General features: G+C 33.8%; 2 protein-coding genes across 12 annotated transcripts; one reads left to right on the top strand and one right to left on the bottom strand.

The window, feature by feature from the left end:
• Positions 1 to 1,692: 1,692 nt before the first annotated feature.
• LOC132064279 (formin-like protein 11) lies at positions 1,693 to 5,284 on the bottom strand. Its single transcript, XM_059457210.1, has 4 exons — positions 3,383 to 5,284; positions 3,080 to 3,270; positions 2,751 to 2,986; positions 1,693 to 2,672 (listed from the first exon to the last, which is right to left on the bottom strand). The coding sequence occupies exons 1-4, from the start codon at positions 4,870 to 4,872 to the stop codon at positions 1,944 to 1,946; spliced, it is 2,646 nt and encodes an 881-aa protein (XP_059313193.1). The 5' UTR covers positions 4,873 to 5,284; the 3' UTR covers positions 1,693 to 1,943.
• Positions 5,285 to 8,715: 3,431 nt separating this feature from the next.
• On the top strand, positions 8,716 to 19,688 carry LOC132064278 (uncharacterized). Of its 11 annotated transcripts, none has more exons than XM_059457203.1 (16): positions 8,735 to 9,105; positions 9,702 to 10,062; positions 14,116 to 14,308; positions 14,403 to 14,494; positions 16,221 to 16,280; positions 16,847 to 16,942; positions 17,324 to 17,418; positions 17,540 to 17,589; positions 17,702 to 17,758; positions 17,905 to 17,963; positions 18,267 to 18,361; positions 18,505 to 18,573; positions 18,703 to 18,771; positions 18,893 to 18,961; positions 19,083 to 19,151; positions 19,285 to 19,688. In XM_059457203.1, exons 4-16 carry the CDS (start codon positions 14,463 to 14,465, stop codon positions 19,332 to 19,334), a joined length of 870 nt encoding a protein of 289 aa, XP_059313186.1. In that variant the 5' UTR covers positions 8,735 to 9,105; positions 9,702 to 10,062; positions 14,116 to 14,308; positions 14,403 to 14,462; the 3' UTR covers positions 19,335 to 19,688. The 11 variants fall into 11 exon arrangements, with proteins under 11 accessions (XP_059313192.1, XP_059313191.1, XP_059313190.1 ...); XM_059457201.1 differs by having other exon boundaries at positions 8,737 to 9,105; positions 9,702 to 10,025; positions 16,838 to 16,942; XM_059457200.1 differs by having other exon boundaries at positions 8,737 to 9,105; positions 14,413 to 14,494; positions 16,838 to 16,942.
• Positions 19,689 to 20,972: the final 1,284 nt, after the last annotated feature.

Raw genomic sequence — 20,972 nt, 5'->3', positions numbered from 1 at the left:
GGTTTAAGGGTGGAATTTGTATCAATTCCAGTTTAGCCCCAAGTAATATCTTTGTAATAACATATTTAATTTGGTTAAATTATGTTATGACTTCATTCCCTAAAATTGTTAAATATGCTTTTTTTATCAAATAAAAAACTAGCATCTATTACTCGGTCCTCTGTGCACACTTTTCCGCCGATTAAAATGATTAAACTTCTAATACGCTGTAATAGTGAGAAAATATGAATATCTAAGCTGGATATAAAATCCACATTGTGATGAGAATTTAACCTCACGGTCTAAAGTACCTCTATCTTCGACCAAGGTTCGTTGGCATTTATTGGCCTGTTGGTCCATGTATCATGCGGGACTCACACTGTAGATTGTATTTATGCCGTGATATATATTGTTGTGTGATGCATAATAATGTAAAAGCGATTATTATGTGATGTATAGAATTAGTAGTAGTAATAGATAAGGAAAAATGTCATGTAGGGATTACCTATTTGAAGGACGATTTTATCTTTAAATAGATTTATTCAAGTATTGTTATTTCATGTGTTCTTATTTCACATTATATTAAATTTTTATACGTCGTAAAACTTATGCATGTATTGAGTTTAATATCACCAATCAAAAAGATTATGCAGTCAACTGAATTCTGCATTAGTTTTCTCCAGATTATTGTTTTTATGCAACCAATCGAACAATGCAATATCATTTAATGTGAATATTATAGCATGTTTAGCCAAGTTAGAAGACCAAACATGTTTTTTTGTTTTAATTAAAAAAAATACTTATTTGATAGAATGAAGTGTTTGGTCAAACTTTGATGGAGAACTAAGTGTTTTCAAGTATTAGTAAAGCTGAAAGAAGTGATTTATCTAAAACATGAGTGATTTTGATTTTTTAGGACCAGATTAACCATATAAAAAAATCATATTTACCTAATTAACATTAGTAATAACTTCCTTTTTTAGTAAGTTGACGCATAATAGCACTTTATTGGCTAAACATAAACTACTAATAAAAATACATACAAATTATTAAATCAAACATAATTTTTATTCACTCAAAGTAGTTTGGCAAACAGGCTATTGTTTTGCTAATATGGCCAACCAGACGACCATTATAATTTCAAAACCAGGAGAAAAATTTCAAATGGCCTGACATAAATATGGTCTCAATATAGCTAAAGATGGTGATATTTTCTAATATCCAGTTCAAGCTGCTGAGCTATTTTTATTGATGTAGAAAAGAGTCAATATTCTCTAATACGCCCCTTCAAATTCTGCACTGACAAATAAGTCTATGAGTGCATGTGAGAAATCAGAAATCCTAATTTAGGTAAATGATGATGTCTACTATCTGCTGGAGACAGTTTCCTTGTTGATTTTAATTTGGCCTGGAGGAATCTGAATCTTTCCATTCCAGAAAGGGAATATTTTTTTATGGATTTAGATTCAAAGGGTATATCATTCTTCATCTTTCTTTTTTGCCTGTTTACTTCTTTAAATGTGTTGTGGTAGAGGTGGAAAATGCGTTAAATTTTGAGCGGGTTAAAATAAATCAAATTAATAAATGGGTTATTGTCTAATTTTTCAAAGTTTAAATAGGCCAAAGTTGGTCGGAGTGTATTCGTTGGGTTACACTATTTTGACCCGTTTTAACTCAATAGTTCGATGTGTCATTTCATGATCAACTCCTGGGTAAAATCAACAAACAGTTCATAATCCATTTCCTTTAAAATTGAATAGGCTGGACAAATAACTAAAAAAGATGGACTGATTTTTCCACCTCTTAAGTTTTGGTTCCCACATTGATGACCTTATTGTACACTGTTATACATTATGACTACAAGCTCTTGAGCCAAATACCTTTTGAATTCTTGATACAAAATCTTACACAATAGTAGAAAATTGTTAAAAGAAGAAACATACAAAAACTATTAACACACAAACCTATCGGAATGGGGCTAGAGGGTTAGGACTACTAGGAGTGTTTGAGCTTCTAAGCTCTTTGCATACATTGTCTAACATGCCCAAGAAATCTCTCACAATGACAAAAATCCGGAGAGGGTTTGATTCATCTTTGCTCACATTTCCATGGAAGTATTCTGTGACTTCTTTAACATGTAAAAGAACTCGATTCTCGTCTTCCTGCAATTCCCTTAGGTTCCTTTCTGCATAATTCAAGAATGCTGTCATTGAGTGCACAAAATTACCATTCTTTTCAATTGTAGATAAGTCATTGGTGATTAGTGCTTTTATTTTGTTCATTCCTTCTGATAGATTTGTGACTGAAGTTGCAATGACATCCAAGTCCATTGTCGCTGTTTTCTTGACATTGCATAACTCTGTGCCCAGACCAGAAACAAGATCAAGACCCATCCTTTTGTAGTCTTCCTCTCTGTTTTCAATAGCTTTACTCTTTCTTCTCTGGTCAATCTTTCCCATAATGCTTTGGGAGACTTTCAGGCCTTCTGATCGAGTGATTTCTTGAACGACGAAATGAAGTAGTGTGGTTTTTCCATCAGTACCTTTCACGTCGGATAGCTTAAGTAGGGCATCAAGTTTGAATGCTCTGGCTCCTCCTCTTATTGTTCCAATGTTCATCCTGTTTCCAGTTTTCAACACTGCTTCTAGCAGTTTTAAGAACAGTCGACTTGATCTGAGTTCCTTGCAGGCCTCCTGAGAGAGTAAAAGTTTTATAAATGCAGTCACTTTTATCAGATGAAAGTGAGAAAGTTACTTATTGTTGCCGGTTACCTCTAGCATTGAGAAAGATTTTTTGAGAAGAAAAACTTCATCGTCAAATGTCTCGCGATAAAGCATGGCTTCAATTCTCAAGAATGCAAATGGCACCTTAAGCATTGCCATTACAAACTTCTCGGCTGACCCTAGTTCATTGATATCTCCTTTATAGCTTGCAAGTTTGTCCTCTTCTTCTTTAGTAGGTACCATCTTAGCCAGAGCCTCCAATTGTGGCAAAAACAATCCATTTCCTGTTTCGAAGAAGTTTTAGGAGATGATGACACTTAAATCTTACATTTTCATGAAGGAAAAAAAAAGGGAGTTGAAAGTTTGAATTGTTTTACCTTTCATTAGTGCTTCACAAACTTGTTCAACAGTCACACCCAAAGCTTTGGACAGTATGCTTATGTTCTGTAGTCTTTTCGGCTCAAGAACATGCTTGCTTGGGGATGGAGTTTTGCTTTTCCCTTCATCGGTTTTCATAGAATTGTGTAGATTGTAGCCAAAAAGTGACTCAATCATTTCTTCATCAAATCTGCTCCACAACAATAATTTTGTAAATGGATTGGAATTGGCAAAAAAAATAATGAGAATAGCATCTAAATTCTACAAGTAAAAAAAAAAAAAAAAAAAAGATGTAGGCTTACTCGAACGAGCTTGGTCTGAGCTTGTCCCAGACAGTTGTTCGGTCTGGTGCAGCTCTTACTTTGTCCCAATGCAGTGGTTTCAATTTTGGGAGTGGACTTCCATCTTTGCCTACTGCCAAGTGTTGGAAAGGCAAAGATGGTGGAGGGGGCGGACCTTTTGAAAGATTAGTACTTCCACTTGAAAATGGCGGGGGACACGGTGGGGGTGGAATTCCTCCAGCAGTCTTTGGAGTCGACTGTGACAAATCATTTTCTAGAGTTTGGTTTGATCCTGAAGAAAAATCTGAGATTCTAGTGGGTGATTCAATTTGCAATGAAGCATGACTCAGAACTTTAGACTTCATTTTCACTGAAGAAGCTATAGACCTACAAGGAGATTGGGTTGGAAATATAGGCAAAGGAGGAGGAGGAGGCGGTGGGGGTGGAGTTGAGGAGGATGCAGAACAATTTAAAAAGTTTGATTCGTCTTGAAGCATAATCTCTGAGGTGTCGATAAGACTACCAACTGAAACATTGGATAGTCTATTACTAGACGAACGTGAATTACACAAAGAATGGAATAATTCATCATCATCAGATGATGAATGAGCTTCCTCAGGAACTATTTTGTCACCACTGGAAGAATTACAATCATCAATTTCACACTTCACTGAATTTGCACTCTCATAAACACAGACAATTTCTCCAACACTTAAACATTTATAATCATCAGGCTTTGACACTGTGATTTCCTGCTCTGGTTCTTCTTTCTCACTCAATGTACTTTTTTCCATGTTTTCATTTGAGTAAATCTTTTCAGTTACAGAACTTTGTTTTAGGCAAATTGGTTCTGATGCTTCTAGAGCAACTTCAAGTGAATCAAGGTAAAATAGGTCAGGGCCTGGATCAGAACTTACCTTTTTTACTGAATTCTGAGAGCTACCATACCTTGATCTACACATACTTCCTGCTTCACTACTGAATAGTGACACTGATCTAGTTGATTTCTTTCTTTGCTTTCTTATCTTCTTGCAACCCCAAAAAAGAGCAATAGCACATAATGCAGTTGAAATCCCAGCAGAAACAAGAACTGCAGCTAAAACTCTGGTAGTAGTATTACCTCTTCTTTTTTCCCTTATCCTGTGTGGAGCTGGGATAAAGGGATGAGGATGTCGATGAGAATGCCGATGAACATGTGGCACCGGCGCTGGAGATGGAGCTGGAGCAATTGATGGTGATGGAGAAGGTGCAGGTGATTGTGGTAAATATGCAAAATCACCATTTCTTGGGCTGAACTTTCTCAGTCCAAGTAAAGTTCTGAACTTTTCCACAATCAAGATGTACTTTTTTTCTCCAGAGATCTTCACATTTGGACTTTCTTTAAAGCCATGAATACTATTAAAGTACTTTGTAGCATTCAATGAGACATCCCTAACCAAAATGTGGGTACAGCAGAAAGATACAAAAATGAAAGTGATGATGAAGAGAATCCTAAAACCATGATGACCCATTTTTTTGAATACAAAATCATGAAGGAAATCATCCACCTTTATGCAATATAAATTCAACCCAACATTCTTTTTTCTTTGTGATTAATAAAAATGTAGTGCACCAAAGTTTTTATTTTTGGAAGATGCAAGGAGCAGAGAAGAAGTCTTTATTGCTACTCCAAGAAATCCCTGAGTGTGGCAGTTGTAGGTGTACTAGACCTTCTTTATTTTCTTTCCTGTATGTAATTGTCCTTGTTATTACCTATATTTCTCTCTCCTCTCCCTCCATTAATTCTCCCTGCTCAATACTATTGTGTTAATAGTAGTACATCACTGATCTTTAGGACACTTATCTTCTTGCTAACCTTTTTGAGTCTGTCTTTATGTCTCTAGCTAACAAAATATCCTTCTTTTCTTGATTTGCATAACTCATCAGTTTAGTAATGCTCCTCACTGGAACTAAGGATTTAAAACCAGATTCATGGGTATTGCATTTGAAAAATCAAGCTTTATGGAGCTAAAAGTCATAGTTTCAATCTAAAAGTGTGGTAGGTAGGTCCCAATTTGTTGGACTTGCCTTACATCATAGGAAGGTGACAATTTATTATATGCAAGAAAAAGCACAGAAATCATCCATCACTTTCTCATGTGATCCTCTCACTCAGACACTTTTATGAAAATAAATTTGATATTTTTGTTCTGATGCAAGATTCAAGGACAAATTTAGATTCTGATGTTGCACTATTTTATAAGAATCTCAATTCCTCATGACACAAAATACTAATTCCCTATAGACATTAGTCACTTTATGTACTTAAATCATCTGTAAATCCCTAGAGATTTCGCTTGTTCACTATCTATAAGCTGCTGGTCGATATTATTAAATCACAGCCGTCATACTTGAGACTGTTATCCTCCAACATTATCACAATGTTGGGACTTACTACTTTTGCGGTCAACTAATTAGCAGCTTTTTCTGTCATGTAAAAGTTTTCTATCATTAGTTAAACTAGAGAAAGAGGGACACAATTTTTTATTTATGTGCAACATATGTTCTCAACTAACTTAGTTTTTTACGTAATGTAAAAGTTCAAAATGTTTGAGGAAAAAAAAAAAGTTATTTGAGAAAACAGTTTCATTTATTTATTCATTTTTTGTTTAAAATACATGGTTTCACGTGCAATCAAACGGCTACATTATAGTAATGGGTTTAAGTTATAAGTACCATATAGTGTAAAGATTTTCTTACAATATCAGTGTATTTTGTTCAGTAGAAGATTGTTTTCATTGTTTTAAGGTTACCAATTGATGCTTATAGAGAAAATTATTTGCAATTGCCTTTTAAGTGACCTGACAATATAAATCTTTTTTACACAATTAGTTTAAAAAACTTATACTCAATAATATATGAGTTTAAGTTATAATATACGCCCTAAGTATAAAAGTTATTTTAAACTATCTCGACTGATATCTACAGGAAGACTTTTGAGAATGTGAAATTTATAATCTGAAAAATAAGATAAGTTACTTGCTACAATATATAACAGTAACATGATGGTGTAGTTTATATAACTTAAACTGTTATACTTAGGTATAGGAGAATATGTAGTTATTTATATGTAAGAAAATATCATCCAAAGTGCAAGGCCATATGTCCTTTTCAATGTACACTTTTATTTTAATTGATTAAATTAATAAGAGTGCTATTTGTAGGGTTTGACAATGTAACATTGAATGCCAAACCACGTGGACTATGAATTGTGATGAGAGAAAACCAAATGGTTTCTAACCGACAACAGTGACATGGGCTAGCATATTGGTTATTGGCTTTACGTTGCCGCTACAAAGCAATGCCATGTATCTTACGCTGTCCCTCCCATATTTCACTAGATAAGCTAATTGAAAAAGTTGTTTTTCACTAAAATGGGATGAAAGTTGAGGGAATAAGGAATCGGTTTAGCTAGCTGGATCTGTTTTTATTCTCGTGTGCTTATGCAACTAGTCCCTATCATGTTTGAATGGTTGGTTCAACCAATTTTCACCAAGATTATTCAATCTTATGGTTTATTCCTTCCTTCTGTTTTCTCCTTCTTTTTCTTTGTTTTTTCAAATTTTCCTTTTGTAGCTTTAGGTGTTATTGTTTTTCCACCCTTGGATTAAGAAAAAAGGGAGACAGTATTGATCTCATTTAGGCATGACATTTTAAATAGAAAGTCAACAACACTTTTTTCGTTATTGTTTTATGCATTATGTGGCCGAACAATATAGATTCGATTAATTTGATTTTATGGTGTAAGATTCATTGAAGGGAAAACTTCAATCCAAAGGCTCAAATCCAAATTCTCTGCATTTCACCACTCTATTGTCACATTTTGATTTAAATCTGTCCAATTCAATGAGTAGTTGGGTCATATTCTTCGGTTTCACCTTGACCACTAATGAATTTCAAAGTTTCAAATCTATATAGATTGGTCCCACCTGCAGTAGAAAGTCTATTGTTAGTTAGGTTGGCTTTTGTTTAGAACTAGGATCAACACCATCTTTTGAGTCAATCATATAGATATGATTAATAATAAGGTGAAAATAGAATAAACATGTTATGTACTTGACGATTATTAGTCAATAGTCCTGTCAAATTTAAGACAACCTTGGTTATTCATTTTTTGTTTTCCATCTAAATTTATAATAGGGAAAAGGTTCAAATATGCCATCGAACTTTCGAAAATGACTCATTTATGTCACTCATCAATGATAGTTTTATTTACGCCATTCATCAATAGTTTACTCATTTATCCATCGCTCACTTATAAAATGACTCATCCATGCCATTTTTCATTAACGCCGATTTTACAATAGCAGATATGACACGTGGCCTCCAACTAGATTATGGTTGTGGGTGGGTATGGTGATTGGTGTATGGGTCGGATTTTTTATTAATTTGGAATTTAAAATTAAATTTGGTTTAATTAAACGACGTAGACCTTAATTGGAGGTCACGTGTCATATCTCAGGTATTATAAAGCGACGTTAATGGAAAATGGCATGTATGAGTTATTTTGGTGATTTATGATGGCGTAAATGAACAAGCTTATTGATGATTGAAAAAGATAACGAACTATTTCCGATGGCAATTTAAGATATTTGAGCCTTTTTCATTTATAATATTACTTCAAGGAGTGTGTCATACAAACTTGTACCAAGAACTATATTCGAGAAACATATTATGGCAATAGCATTGTTTAAGTTAATACACCAAATTTTGGAAGAAGGGGAAAAAATTAATCTAATTTAGAAAGTGCATATGGGTGTAAAATGGGGGTCAACTTTTGAAAAATCAGTACAATGCAAATATACTATGTATCCGTCAAACTTAACAGTAGTAGCCAGACATTGACAAAATAGTCGGTAAATCCAAGTCTCCATCCTTCGAGCCTAAATTGGGCTGGGCAAGATTTCCCATAGCACTAGCAACTTTTCATTCGGGTCAAGTCCTTAAACATTTGTCCTTCAGGTAGCTTGATGCCGAGGACGAGGACCAATTCATTTGTCATGTTTTATAAGTGGACATTTGACAATCTTTGAAAATGAAGTTTGGATGTGTAAACTTACATGAGAAGTACTTTAAACTGTAGTTTTTCTCATATCAAAATAACAAAATTAGAATACACAAAAAATTTTAGTTAAAAATTGCTTAATTTGACTTTGAGGAACAAATGTGACCACAATTTAATAAGTCTCCTGAAAGATTGCCAAAGTATATAGTAAAGGGGTTGAGGCAACTATAGGTAAATAAATAATTTTGGTTAAAGAATATTTCATTTAATTATGGGTAACAAAACTAGGACAACTGTGTAAGTACATTATTTTTTTTAATCATTTTACTTCAAACGACTTCTGTGAAAAAAACTAATCCAAGGACTTGTGTTAAAACTTATGAGACTATTGAGTACTTCATTCGAACCGTATTTACTATGTTTATGCTTATTATAGTTGCAAAAATATGCGTTTACTCAATCCTCGGTCATTTCTAATTGTGAAGTTGTGTTCGGCGAAAGAAACAACTCACACATTAAAAATAACACTCTCAAAATAGCGGAGAAGTTAACAATTCTGAGCAGCATTTCATCAAACAGTTGATACACAAGACAAAGAACCCACTCCATTGCTATGGAAATGTTCTCTTCAATGAGAAATTACAATCTTGTCCCTGACCGTCTTTTGCATTATTTCAATTCTGCCGGTCTGGTCGATCAGGTGATTGTTCTTTACTCTGATATATGCCCTCTAGTGAAGTAACTTATTGTTTTTGTCCTTAATGTATTTCTAATTACCCCAAATCAGCAAACTAATTACTCCATCTGTGTTTTCTAATCAATTAAGGTGCATTCAAATTAAATGGATGTAATGTTATGATATTCTGTATTTTATGATTCTGCATTTTATTCGTAGATTAAAATATGTCTCAAGTATTCAAATTTAATGAACAAAATTAGTGAGAGGCAAAACAAGGAATGAAACATATTTGTGATAGAAAATCTTTCCAAGCAGTGTTTTTTTTTGCAGTGGTGAGATATTTCTTTTATTATAATAATTGTTAATTCTATAACGCAATTTGATTATTATAATAATTTTTAATTCTATAACGCTATTTGATTTACTTTGGTAGAGAAATTCAACCACCAGAAAAGAATAAAATCTTCAGAAACTTTGTTAATTGGCTCACATGAAGACAAATGGACAATGGGTTGATGATGCCTCTACTGAATTGAATGTACATGCAAAATCTAATTTTTTTTACTCATAGAACACGAATAAAAATTGAAAATCAGAGCTTGTTAACTTGTTTGTAGGAAAAGGTGAAAGAATTTGTTGCTGAAGCGAGTTCAAGAATCGGAAGAGGGTACTGATATGGACTCCATTGTTAATGGTGCCATTTGTGAAAAATCGTTGGGAAAAGCAAGGGTGTTGTTATGGTTAAGGATTGGGAACAAAGCCAACAAGTAGGAGATCTACGCATATATTTACAAGCACGACAAAAGGGAGGTAGAAAAGAACGTCATTAATGAGAGAGTGTAGAACACAAACTATGGAAGTACGAAATTAACTTGCGGAGAAATGGAATACTTGAGACGTCATGAAGCTCGTCTCGAGCACGGGCAGCAATGTTAAAGAGGGTATTATGACACTATTATCCCATATTCAGAGTTCAAGGTATTTTGCTTAGTTTAGTTTAAGTTTCAATTACTTGCTGTTGATTCTAAGAAGATTTTGATTGAATGACAAGAAAATAAAAGTAAACGATATTGCTTTGTTTTGTTTTGATAACAACTAAAATTTAACAACTGTATTGAAATATACTGACTTCCAAGAAAGATGGAACTACTAAGACCCAGTTAGAGAACACTAACTAAAAACTATGACAACTTTGCCTTATCCAGAGAAAAAAAAAAAAAAAAACACTACGACAACTTTGATACCACTATAGTAAAACCAATACACATCACTTGACATAATCACCATCTTACTTAGCCAATTGGTTGTAGAGACGATATTGCTTAATATTGTTCTTCTCAACCCCTAACCCTTCTAAAACCCGAACCTCCATTTCACCTACCTGTTGTCAGTGGCGGATCCAAGATTTCATTCAGGGGGTTCGAAAAAAAATAACAAAAGCTAAATATAAAAAATAATGTTGTGCTAGAGACAATTTGAACACTCTGAACCGCTTGAGCTAACCTTTTGCATATGCTCAGGGGGTTCAAAAGTTAATATATGTACATAAACATAGAAAATCTATCCTATATATACACTGTAATTTTTTACCGAGGGTGAACACCCTCACCTCCACTTAAATCTGCCCATTCCTGTTGTCCCCCATGTTTGGCTCTTCCTCCAAGGGGTTGTTGTGTAAAAAGCACATAATCCCCACTGGAAGGACTATGGATATTATATCAACTTGATGAATTAATTGCATTTTGCAAGCTTCAAATTCCTATTGCTTAAAATAAATATATTGGGCAATGCCTTTCTTTTCTTGAATTAAAACCTCTCCCCCTGCTAAAGGAAATTTGTCCTAGTTGTTTTGATGTTGTAAAATAGTCACTTCCTTAGTTCTATCATGTTTAAGTTCTTTATCTGTATTATTTTTAACAACCTGGAGTTCCTGCTGCAATTTTCAATATTATTACTAATTTAAGTGGTTCACATGAGTCAAGTCCTACAAATCTTGGGGATGACATCATGGCAAGTAAACTTCATCTAATTTTATGTAAAAGTAAATTTCTTGGCATACACATGACTCAATCATCCTACAAATCCTGGGGATGACATCATGGCAAGTAAACTTCATCTAATTTTATGTAAAAGTAAATTTCTTGGCATACACATGACTCAATCTTTGGTTCGTATTTGGCAACCATATGAAAGCATGTAATGCTAGAATGTGGAGTTTCACCAGTCAAAACCCAGGGGCTTGTCGTAACTTTGTCTTTTCGTCACCTTCCTCTCAAATAACTAGGATATTGTTAAATCATCAACCTTTTTCCTAAGATGCAAACCAGATGAAATTTTGTACTTAACACCCTCTTTCTGATTTTGACTTAATAAGTTAACTTGATTTGTATAGCCGAAGGATCTGCCATAGTTTTCCTAGTTCTATTTTCCTTTCTTTTTTTTTGGGTTCCTACATCTGAAGCTACATTTATACACGCAAGCCACATGAAATAGGTTATTTGTTGTGAACACGCCTTTGCTCGAATCATGGGAGTCTGAATCATACCCTTCAAGAAAATTATTGTGTTAACTTCTTTTCCCTACATGAAATATCATTTTCTTTTACTTTGAAACATCAATATTTAGAATTCACCCCAAAAACTTACTACTAGGTATTCTAACAATCCAAAGCTTGTTTTCAGAACTCTTCCCTCTATCTGGGCCTCTCCTATAAAAAAAAATACCAATAAGAAAGAGAAAATACAACATTATGAGTTATCCTGCTTAGAGTTTCAAGCAGTTTAATATTCATTTTACGTTGTCTTTTTGCCTGTATATGTTCCATTTTCTGCTAAGATTTGTTCATACTAGGATTGTATGTCATTGGAGCTTTCCCAATTGGCAACTGCTAATATCCTGTTCCGTCTATAATACCTTTATCTTGGCGTTGATGCTGAATAACATGTGTATTTTTGAGCCGAGGGTCTATCTGAAACAACCTCTTTACCTCACAAAGGTAGGGGTAAGGTCTCCCTACAGGCGTACACCCACCCTCTCCAGACCCTGCTTGTGGGATCACACTGGGTATGTTGTCATTGTTGTTCATAGCTCGATTTTCTTTGATAAAATTTCAACCAACTCATTGCCTAAAAATTCAATAAACTCATTGCCTAAACACAACTGATGAACATAGTTCTCGCGGAAGTCAATCACACTATCAGATTATCATTATTGTGTGTTCCGTGGATAAGGTCTGCATACATCCTGCCCTCCCCAGACCCTACTTGTGGGATTACACCGGGTATGTTGTTGTTGTTGTTCGACCAAGTCACATATGGGCACCTGCTATTTGATGCCTGGGTACTTTATGTTGAATGTTTCTATTTGAAATGGAGATAAATAAAATTTTAGTAATTTGTTGGATAAAGTCTTTTGTTGTTTGATTTGCATCTTGTCCTATCTTCTAGTTGTATTTAGGAGGCTCCATTTTTGTAATGTAATGTAAGTAATCACATGTAATTATCTGACTTCCAACTTGCTGGGGTTTGTAGCTTCATAAAACCTGGATTAGGGTAGACTAATCAGGCATCAGAATCCACTTATAAATGCTGATGCTAATTTTAATCATCTTCCTTGATTGTATACGGCCAATTTTGGCCTTGTTTATGAATGAAATACTTTTACCTGATCACAAGACAAAGGTATGAAGATTAAATGTTTCAGCTGGGTTATACTAAAGAATGCATGTCTTACTCTGGACAATCTGAATAGAAAATGCTTCCAGTTGGACAACATATGTTATTTCTGCAAGAGCACTCAGGAGACAGTTAACCACCTCTTTCTGCATTGCCCACTAGCTTATGGCCTTTGGAACATGTTCCTATGTATTTTTCAGTTAAGATGGGTGATGCCACAAAGTTTGAGAGAAGCCCACATGTCTTGGAGTTTATGGATAGTTGATAAGACCATCAGGAAGGTTTGGAATATGATTCCTGCTGCAATTTTTTGGTGTATTTGGACAGAGAGGAACAAGAGATGTTTTCATGATACCTCAATTCCTATTCAAGCTCTTAAAGCCAAATGCTTAGTTAATCTTTTTTGCTGGACAATGTTGTCCCCAGTATCTAATACTGATCATTTCTTAGATTTATTAGTACTTTAACTTTAGAAGGAACCAATGTATAGGGGCCTGCAATTCTTTTATTTTTTTGCCTATCTGTAATTACGCCCCTGTAATTATGCATCTACTTGATGCTTTTCTAATGAAACATCTTACTTAAAAAAAAAAAAAAAAAAAAAAAAAAAAAAGACAAATGTACAGAGAGAAAACTAAAAATTGAAAATTGTCAATGTGGAATAGAAAGGCTTCCTTGAACCTAAGTGTAAAAAGTTAAGGGGTGGGAATGTATTTAGAAGAAGCTAAGTTGCGTCTCTTTGTTGTGTGAATAGCTGCAGGTGTATATCCAATCACGTGTATCAAATATGTTCAGGAGAGTTACAGGAGTTTTCATTTGTGCACTTATTTTACTGTTTATTTACGCCCAGAGCTTCTAGTGCTTACACTGTGTCTAGTTTTGAATTTAATCTGTTGTTTTCCTTTATGCTTTTGTTTCCTATTCATTTCGACCTTGCTTCTAGTCTTATGTTACACTGTGTGTTGAGCAACTCCTGTAGATTCTCAGCACTTCTATTGACCACCTCAACAAAGAAGTAGGTGTTTTCATCGAAGTGTTCCTCAGTTTCCATTAGACGTGCAGAGACAATAGCTGATGTTTCAAAAGGCCCTTCTAGCTCATGAATTGGCATGTCATCAAACAACTTATGCGCATATTATATTGAATTCCAATGACCTTCGGTTCTGCAAATGGCTCGACAATTTCAGTTTTCCCCTCCTTGTGTAATTAATTCAGTTAATTCAATTTCAAACTTAATAAAAGAAATCAGTTAATTCACATAATTCCTTTTATTCAAGTGTAATTGTGTTTTTTTTTAATGAAGTAATTGTGTTTTTTTTTTTTTTGATGAAGTAATTGCGTTTATTTTCTTTGGTAGGACGGACATGCGTGAAACAACACTGCTGGCAATATGGTTCTTGTAATGTAATGCACAATTTGTGTTTATCCTAAACATGACCTTGCAGAATCGGCAAGAGAACTTGTCCGCGAAAATAATCGGGAAGACATGTTCCATGAAAATGACATGTTTAGAAGATATTACATAGAGGTTCAAGCTTATAAATGCACCAGTAAGTGCGTTGCAAAATTTTCAGTTTTCATAATTAAAGTTGACAGTGTCATCATAACAATGAACTTGTCCCTCCCTCTCTTTTTATCTTTTAGAAATTGCCAGTGGCCACCTGAGGAACTATTTGGTGAGAAGAAATCAAAACAGCTCACCCCATGCTGTTGAACAATCCTGCTGTTGGACAAAGGTATACTGGACTTATTTCCTTTGCTATATTAGCTCATCTATTTGACTGTCATATAAAGCGAATGGTGCTTTGGTGAGAGTATTTGGCTCAAATTCTTGGTATTTGAGGTTGAAACCGCTCCATGTAGCCCAATATTGGTGAATTTCTTGTAAGATTATCATAGTATACAAGCTTATATATTCTTAAGGATTCAAGAGCTTATTTATACTTGTTAGTTCGAGGGGAGATGTTGTGAACAAATTCTTTAGTTAATTGATTGCTGATGACATTTGAAATTTGAAAATGTTGGACAAACTTTTGTTGGTACAATGGCAGAGCATCAGCCCCAACAATGAATGAGTTATTTGAGGCTTTGCTTAATTACAGTTTTTTCTTTTCCTGCTAAACAAAAATTTATGTTCTTCCTAGTCTACGCCAAAAGTTAAAGTAATTGTATGTATCCAAGTACGACAAATATTGTGGACCAGAGGCGAATTTAGAATCTAAAAGTAATAATATACATAATTTGAAGATTCTCTTTCCTAAATGTTCTATATACTAAGATATAGTTAGAGCTCGAGGCAGTTTGTCGTATCCGCCATAATTATGGACATTTATCATGTGAAGGTAATCTAATATATCAATCTAAAACAAATTTTCTTACTAATTTAGAAGTATGAATTTTAAATTTCACTCAGACGCTTAGCTGTTAGAATTTAATTTCTTTCCATTTTCTTTCTCTTCATTAATCTGATCTAGAGAAATCTACATTGGGAGCAGAATTAAGTTCCGAGCATTATAAATAAGATGCATGCGTCTTGTCAATGTTGTACTCAACTATAAGCTCTTTTAAACTATCATCTCTGAAGTTATCACTCTCTGGTTTTCTCTCTTGTTTCTTTGATTTCACAATGTAAGAGCATTTGTGTTGCTTTCTTTTATTCTCTCAGTTGTATGGCTTAGACCTTAATAATTGTTTAAATTTCGTTCATTTTCAGATGTCAGCTGATGATGTAACATTTGTTTTCTTCTTTTAAAATCACTTAATTGTTCTGTATAGGTCTGATTCATTCGGATCTAATAGATCTTGAAGTACTATTTCTGCATCTCCTGACCAAATCCACCTACAGTAGGATTATTTATTAATAGTTCATCAACTTTGGTAGCATCGCTTTCGGAAACAAGAAACTGGTCCGAGGGCAAAGTCTTAAAGATTATTAAAACCTGTTGTTCACTTAAAGATTCCTGTGAATATGTCATTTTACCACCATTTAATCCACTACCACCATCATCAACTACCTACACCACTAGTCGCCACCACTAGCCATCGCCGGCCACCATTGCACAACCACCACTACAGCCCCTCCACCAACCATGACAATCCCCAATCACCACCTCATAACTATCAGTCTATCACTGCTGACAACCCACAGCACTAGCATTTAAAGTGTGGTTCATCGAATAAACAATCTTAACAACACCATCTAAACAGAAGGTTTTATTATTTTGTGGATATAATATGGAATTGTCATTTTATTAGAATCTCATTTTTACCAATTTATAAATAAAGATAAGTTATACCCATTTAGATGTTGGAGAAAATAAATAGTCTTGTTAATTTAGAGACATATCTTAATTATCAGATATATTCAGATTCAAATATCTTATTCTTTTGGAGAGAGAAAAAGTGAGGCCTTACACTCGCTTTTCTAAGCGATTCTAACATTTCGTTTTATGCCTGAGTTAGGTCCGAAAGCGGTGATAATTTTGGAAGTCACTTTGAGGAGGGTTCACAAATTCCTGGCAGGTAGTAGTTATTTGGTTATTTTGTGTAAATAAGTTTATTAACACAATAGAACATCTCTATTCATAAAAAAATACTTGGAAATCTCATATATTTAATGCATGGAGGTTCCAAGTCTCTGGACTTTCTAATGAACACAATGAAAGGATCCCTTTGTCAAATGATTCATTTACTTCATTCAGAAGTTTAAGATTTTACAGAAAACACGATTTATTTGTGCATTTTTCTTCAACAAATCTCTTCATGAGAAATCATATTCTATCTTTCTTTGCATATACATGAAAATGTTGTGCAAATGCATGTTGGTGACATCAAAAATTCGGATCTTCTATTTTAATATATGTCACCATTTGGGCTGGTCAGGTTCATGTGACGCTGATGTCAATGAGGAATGCCCTGATATATAAAATATATATGTCACAATGAGTTGCATAGATTTAACTCATCTACAAGTGTGTGATTCATTAAAGAGAGATTTTTTTCTCATTTTTAGATTTTGAACACAGTTTTAGAGTCATTCTGAACATGGATATCCTTTTATATTTTTTTATAAAATGTAGCATCCACAGGCAATTGTATGAGCATTATCGATCACATCATCACAATAATCAGGTGCCAACAGATCAGTTTGTGATGAATCGACCTGATGTGGCTCTAACCTCGAGGTAAAAATTAATAGTATGTTTTTTTGTACTGAGAGCATATTCAGGTGTAGTCACTTCAAATAATCAACTTGAACAATATATGTGGATTCTTTCCACTCATTTTTCTATTACTAATGGATTATCCTTCACTTTTTACGGTAACTTTTTTAACAATGTACTAAATATACGAAGACAATCCTAATGTATGTAGGGATTTTTTCTTTTTCATTTTCTCTAAAAGTAATTTAAACATACAACTTTCCTCCAAATTTTTGTCAAAACATACTGAAATCATAAGTAAACATCTGTTATACTAAATATGTGATGACCTATAAATACCACAAAATTACAAAAGAAATTAAAATCAACTTAAAATACTTAAATTGGTGACTTGAAATGCAGGACTACTCCCTATTCTTTATACGATCCAAGATATGCTGCCATTGGTCTGCCAGTTGATCCTCATTTGCGTGCACTCAAGCGGAATCCTAACTTTGGTAAGTTATTTTTTGTTTTTAATACCTTTGTATCCTTATAATTATAAACCAAAATAAGAATAAAAAGGAACTAGCATTGTGTACTATCAATTGCTTTATATCTGCATCCCTTACCTTGCAGGAATGCGAAGTGTGACAAATGTTGAAAGTTCAACCACTAATGATTCAAGGGTATGGTCTCTAATTGTCACATTTTCTCATTTCTTGAGTTGTTAATGTAAATTTAAACTTCTTTTGATACTCTATTGAATAGTTCATCGTCTAATAATGCAAATAAATGCAGACTGACTATGCACGTAGTAAAGTGCCAAGGCTGCATCAATCATCTTCTCTTTCAGGAGTATATCTTATCCCTCCTTTATTTTCAGTAATTTACCCAGTCTGTTTTTTTTAAATTAATTTTTTCAATAAAGTTGTGTATGTAACGATTTAAAAATTGGTAAGTGCTATGTTTCTCATTTTCCATCTTTTATGGAATGAGCGCAGAGAGAAGTTGTTGAGCAAGAACATAGACAGAGCAGGGGAGACTATCCACGGGTGATCAGGTAGCATTCCCCATTTTGGATTAGCAAAGCTTTTCGAAAAAGTATTTCCATAAATTGAAAACAACTTTATTTGGATATATGAATACAATCCTAATGTATATAGTGTTTTTTTTCTTTCTTCATTTTCTCTAAAAGTAATGTAAACATACAACTTTCCTCCAAAAATTTTGTCAAAACCAAATTTAAAGCATACTTAAACATCTATTATACTAATTATGTGATGACCTATAAAAATACTATAAAATTACAAAAGGAATTAAAATCACGAACTTAAAATTCTTAAATTGGTGACTTGAAATGCAGGCCTACTCCCTATTCTTTATACGATCCAAGATATGCTGCCATTGGTCAGCCGGTAGATCCTCTTTTGCGCGCACCCAAGCAGAATCCCAACTTTGGTAAGTTATTTTTTGTCTTTAATACCTTTGTATTCTTAGAATTATAACCAAAATAAGAATAAAAAAGAACTAGCATTGTGTGTAAAAATGAACTAGCATTGTGTACTATCAACTGCTTTATATCTGCATCCCTTATATTGCAGGAATGCCAAGAGCGACAAGTGATGAAAAGAATGAGATTACCAGGGAATTGAAGCATAATCCCTACTTCGGTAAGTTATTTTTTGTTTTTAATACTTTTGTATTCTTAGAATTATAAACCAGAAGAAAAATAAAAAAGAAATAGCATTGTGTACTATCAACTGCTTTATATCTGCATCCCTTATATAGTTATATTGCAGGAATGCCAAGTGCTACAAGTGATGAAAAGAATGAGATCACCAGGGAATTGAAGCAGAATCCCTACTTCGGTAAGTTACTTTTTGTTTTTAATACCTTTGTATTCTTAGAATTATAAACCAAAAGAAGAATAAAAAAGAACTAGCAGTGTGTACTATCAATTGCTTTATATCTGCATCGCTTATATGGCAGGAATGCCAAGTGCGACAAGTGATGAAAAGAATGAGATCACCAGGGAATTGAAGCAGAATCCCTACTTCGGTAAGCTATTTTTTGTTTTTAATACCTTTGTATTCTTAGAATTATAAACCAAAAGAAGAATAAAAAAGATCTAGCATTGTGTACTATCAACTGCTTTATATCTGCATCCCTTATATGGCAGGAATGCCAAGTGCGACAAGTGATGAAAAGAATGAGATCACTAGGGAATTGAAGCAGAATCCCTACTTCGGTAAGTTATTATTTTATTTTTTTAATACCTTTGTATTATTAGAACTATAAACCCAAAAGAAGAATAAAAAAGAACTAGCATTGTGTACTATCAACTGCTTTATATCTGCATCCCTTACATAGTTATATTGCAGGAATGCCTAGTGCGGAAGTGATGAAAAGAATGAGATCTCCAGGGAATTGAACGGCAAGTAGCAGAGGGGAAAAAGCCAGTTCACTTTGGAGCAATCTCTTTTTTTTTTTGTTATCGATCTTCCCTTTTCTTTTACCCTTTCAATTCCATAAGCTTTAAAGCGTCTGAACGTTTTAAGGGAAATTTAGGTTTTGCCGTTTTGTTGTCAATTTCAAGCTATCAGTAAACCACATTTCTTTTTATCAGTTCTTTAAGTTCAATGCAAAACGATGTTTCTTATTCAATATTGTTGTTATGCTTTACTGTATACCTGATAGATTTGACTCAGAGATGGATACGTGAGACATGCACCATATTCCTTGTGATAAGAAGTTCAATCTAAAATCATGTTCCTGAGTGTTTTGTGATACTTGTTCTTGATATTTTTTCTCGGTTGCCGTTTTATGATTAGAAAAGAACAACTTATTGACTTTTAGGAGGGAATTTTGAACAAATCTGACTGCAAATGTGGAAAAATTCAAGTAAGGATTTTTCTCGTGTTTTTATCTGAATGAATTAAGGAAAAGGGCCAATTGCCCTTCAACAATGAGAAATTCACAACATTTATCCTCCATTGATAGTTTGGTTCAATCACGCCCTTACTATTACATGGTTGGGCCAAATATGCCCTTATTTCACAAATGACCCTAGCTTGCATAATCTTTTTTTTTTTTTTTTTTTTTTTTTTTTTTTTGCATGGATTGCCCTTCATTTGGGGTGGTCTTTAATTTTTGCCCTTCAAATTGGTAATCTTTAATTTTTACCCCTCGCTAAACACCCCGAGGTTGCGGATCGAACCCCAGCTCAGGTATAAAAAATAAAAATAAAATCGCTAGGCAGAATTTCGCAAGGCAGACTTTGCAAAATTTTGCCTCAAGGCAGAATTTAATTTTTACCCAAATCCAACCCCATTCTTCCCCAAACCTGGCTCTTCTAAATTTCCCAAATCTTCTCAAATGGGTCTAGTTTTGTCCTTTAATTTTGGTAAATTTCTAGTTAAGTTGGGCAATTGGAGTAATCCAAAAATCATCTTCCTCATCTATTTATCTCAATTGTTTATGAGATGTCTCAGTCTTTCTCGTTTTTCATTTGAGTATATTATTGAAGCAATTGGTAGGTTTAGTTATTTTATTTTAATGCAATGTAAATGCATTTTTTGGTTTGATGAAATATAATGTCATTTGGTGGTTTGATGGAATGAAATGAATTTTCTTCTGTTTATGACAATATGATTATTGCAAAGGATTGTATAAAAATTTCATTTCTTCTTCAATATGTATTATGTACCATGTAACGTCCCTGTATATACATAAAATGCCAAAATTCCCTAACTAACTTAGAATTTTATCTACAAAACATTTACCAAGCATGTTCAGCAGGAAAAAGGTAAGTTCTTTTGTAGATTTGGGTATTATAAATTTCTGTTACTATATGTTATGAGCTTCTATAGGATCCTTTTTATTGACAAAAAGATCAAAATCATCAAAGTGCAACTGAATTGATGGGAAACAGAGAACAAGTTATGTATTTGTTCATAGTTATTTGCCCTTGAGAATGAATCTTTTATCACATCAAGGACTTAATAAGAGCTGAGTGGGCATTGTGATACCTATTAGCATAGTCAGAAGTCCCATTATACCTATTGATTGT

The sequence above is a fragment of the Lycium ferocissimum genome, chromosome 7, assembly GCF_029784015.1.
Source record: "Lycium ferocissimum isolate CSIRO_LF1 chromosome 7, AGI_CSIRO_Lferr_CH_V1, whole genome shotgun sequence".
Lineage (NCBI taxonomy): Eukaryota > Viridiplantae > Streptophyta > Magnoliopsida > Solanales > Solanaceae > Lycium > Lycium ferocissimum.
This window is presented reverse-complemented; position numbering and strand designations above follow the sequence as displayed.

What these genes read in the sequence shown, in the direction of transcription:
- LOC132064279 (XM_059457210.1), bottom strand. Translation starts at nt 4,872, where the DNA reads ATGGGTCATCATGGTTTTAGGATTCTCTTCATCATCACTTTCATTTTT. An exon ending in TTGTGAAGCACTAATGAAAG is followed by an intron (nt 2,987 to 3,079) that starts GTAAAACAATTC and finishes TCTTCGAAACAG; the next exon opens with GAAATGGATTGTTTTTGCCA. An exon ending in AATCTTTCTCAATGCTAGAG is followed by an intron (nt 2,673 to 2,750) that starts GTAACCGGCAAC and finishes TTACTCTCTCAG; the next exon opens with GAGGCCTGCAAGGAACTCAG.
- LOC132064278 (XM_059457202.1), top strand. Translation starts at nt 14,463, where the DNA reads ATGCTGTTGAACAATCCTGCTGTTGGACAAAG. An exon ending in AATCCTGCTGTTGGACAAAG is followed by an intron (nt 14,495 to 16,220) that starts GTATACTGGACT and finishes TGCCTGAGTTAG; the next exon opens with GTCCGAAAGCGGTGATAATT. An exon ending in GAAGCAGAATCCCTACTTCG is followed by an intron (nt 18,962 to 19,082) that starts GTAAGCTATTTT and finishes CTTATATGGCAG; the next exon opens with GAATGCCAAGTGCGACAAGT.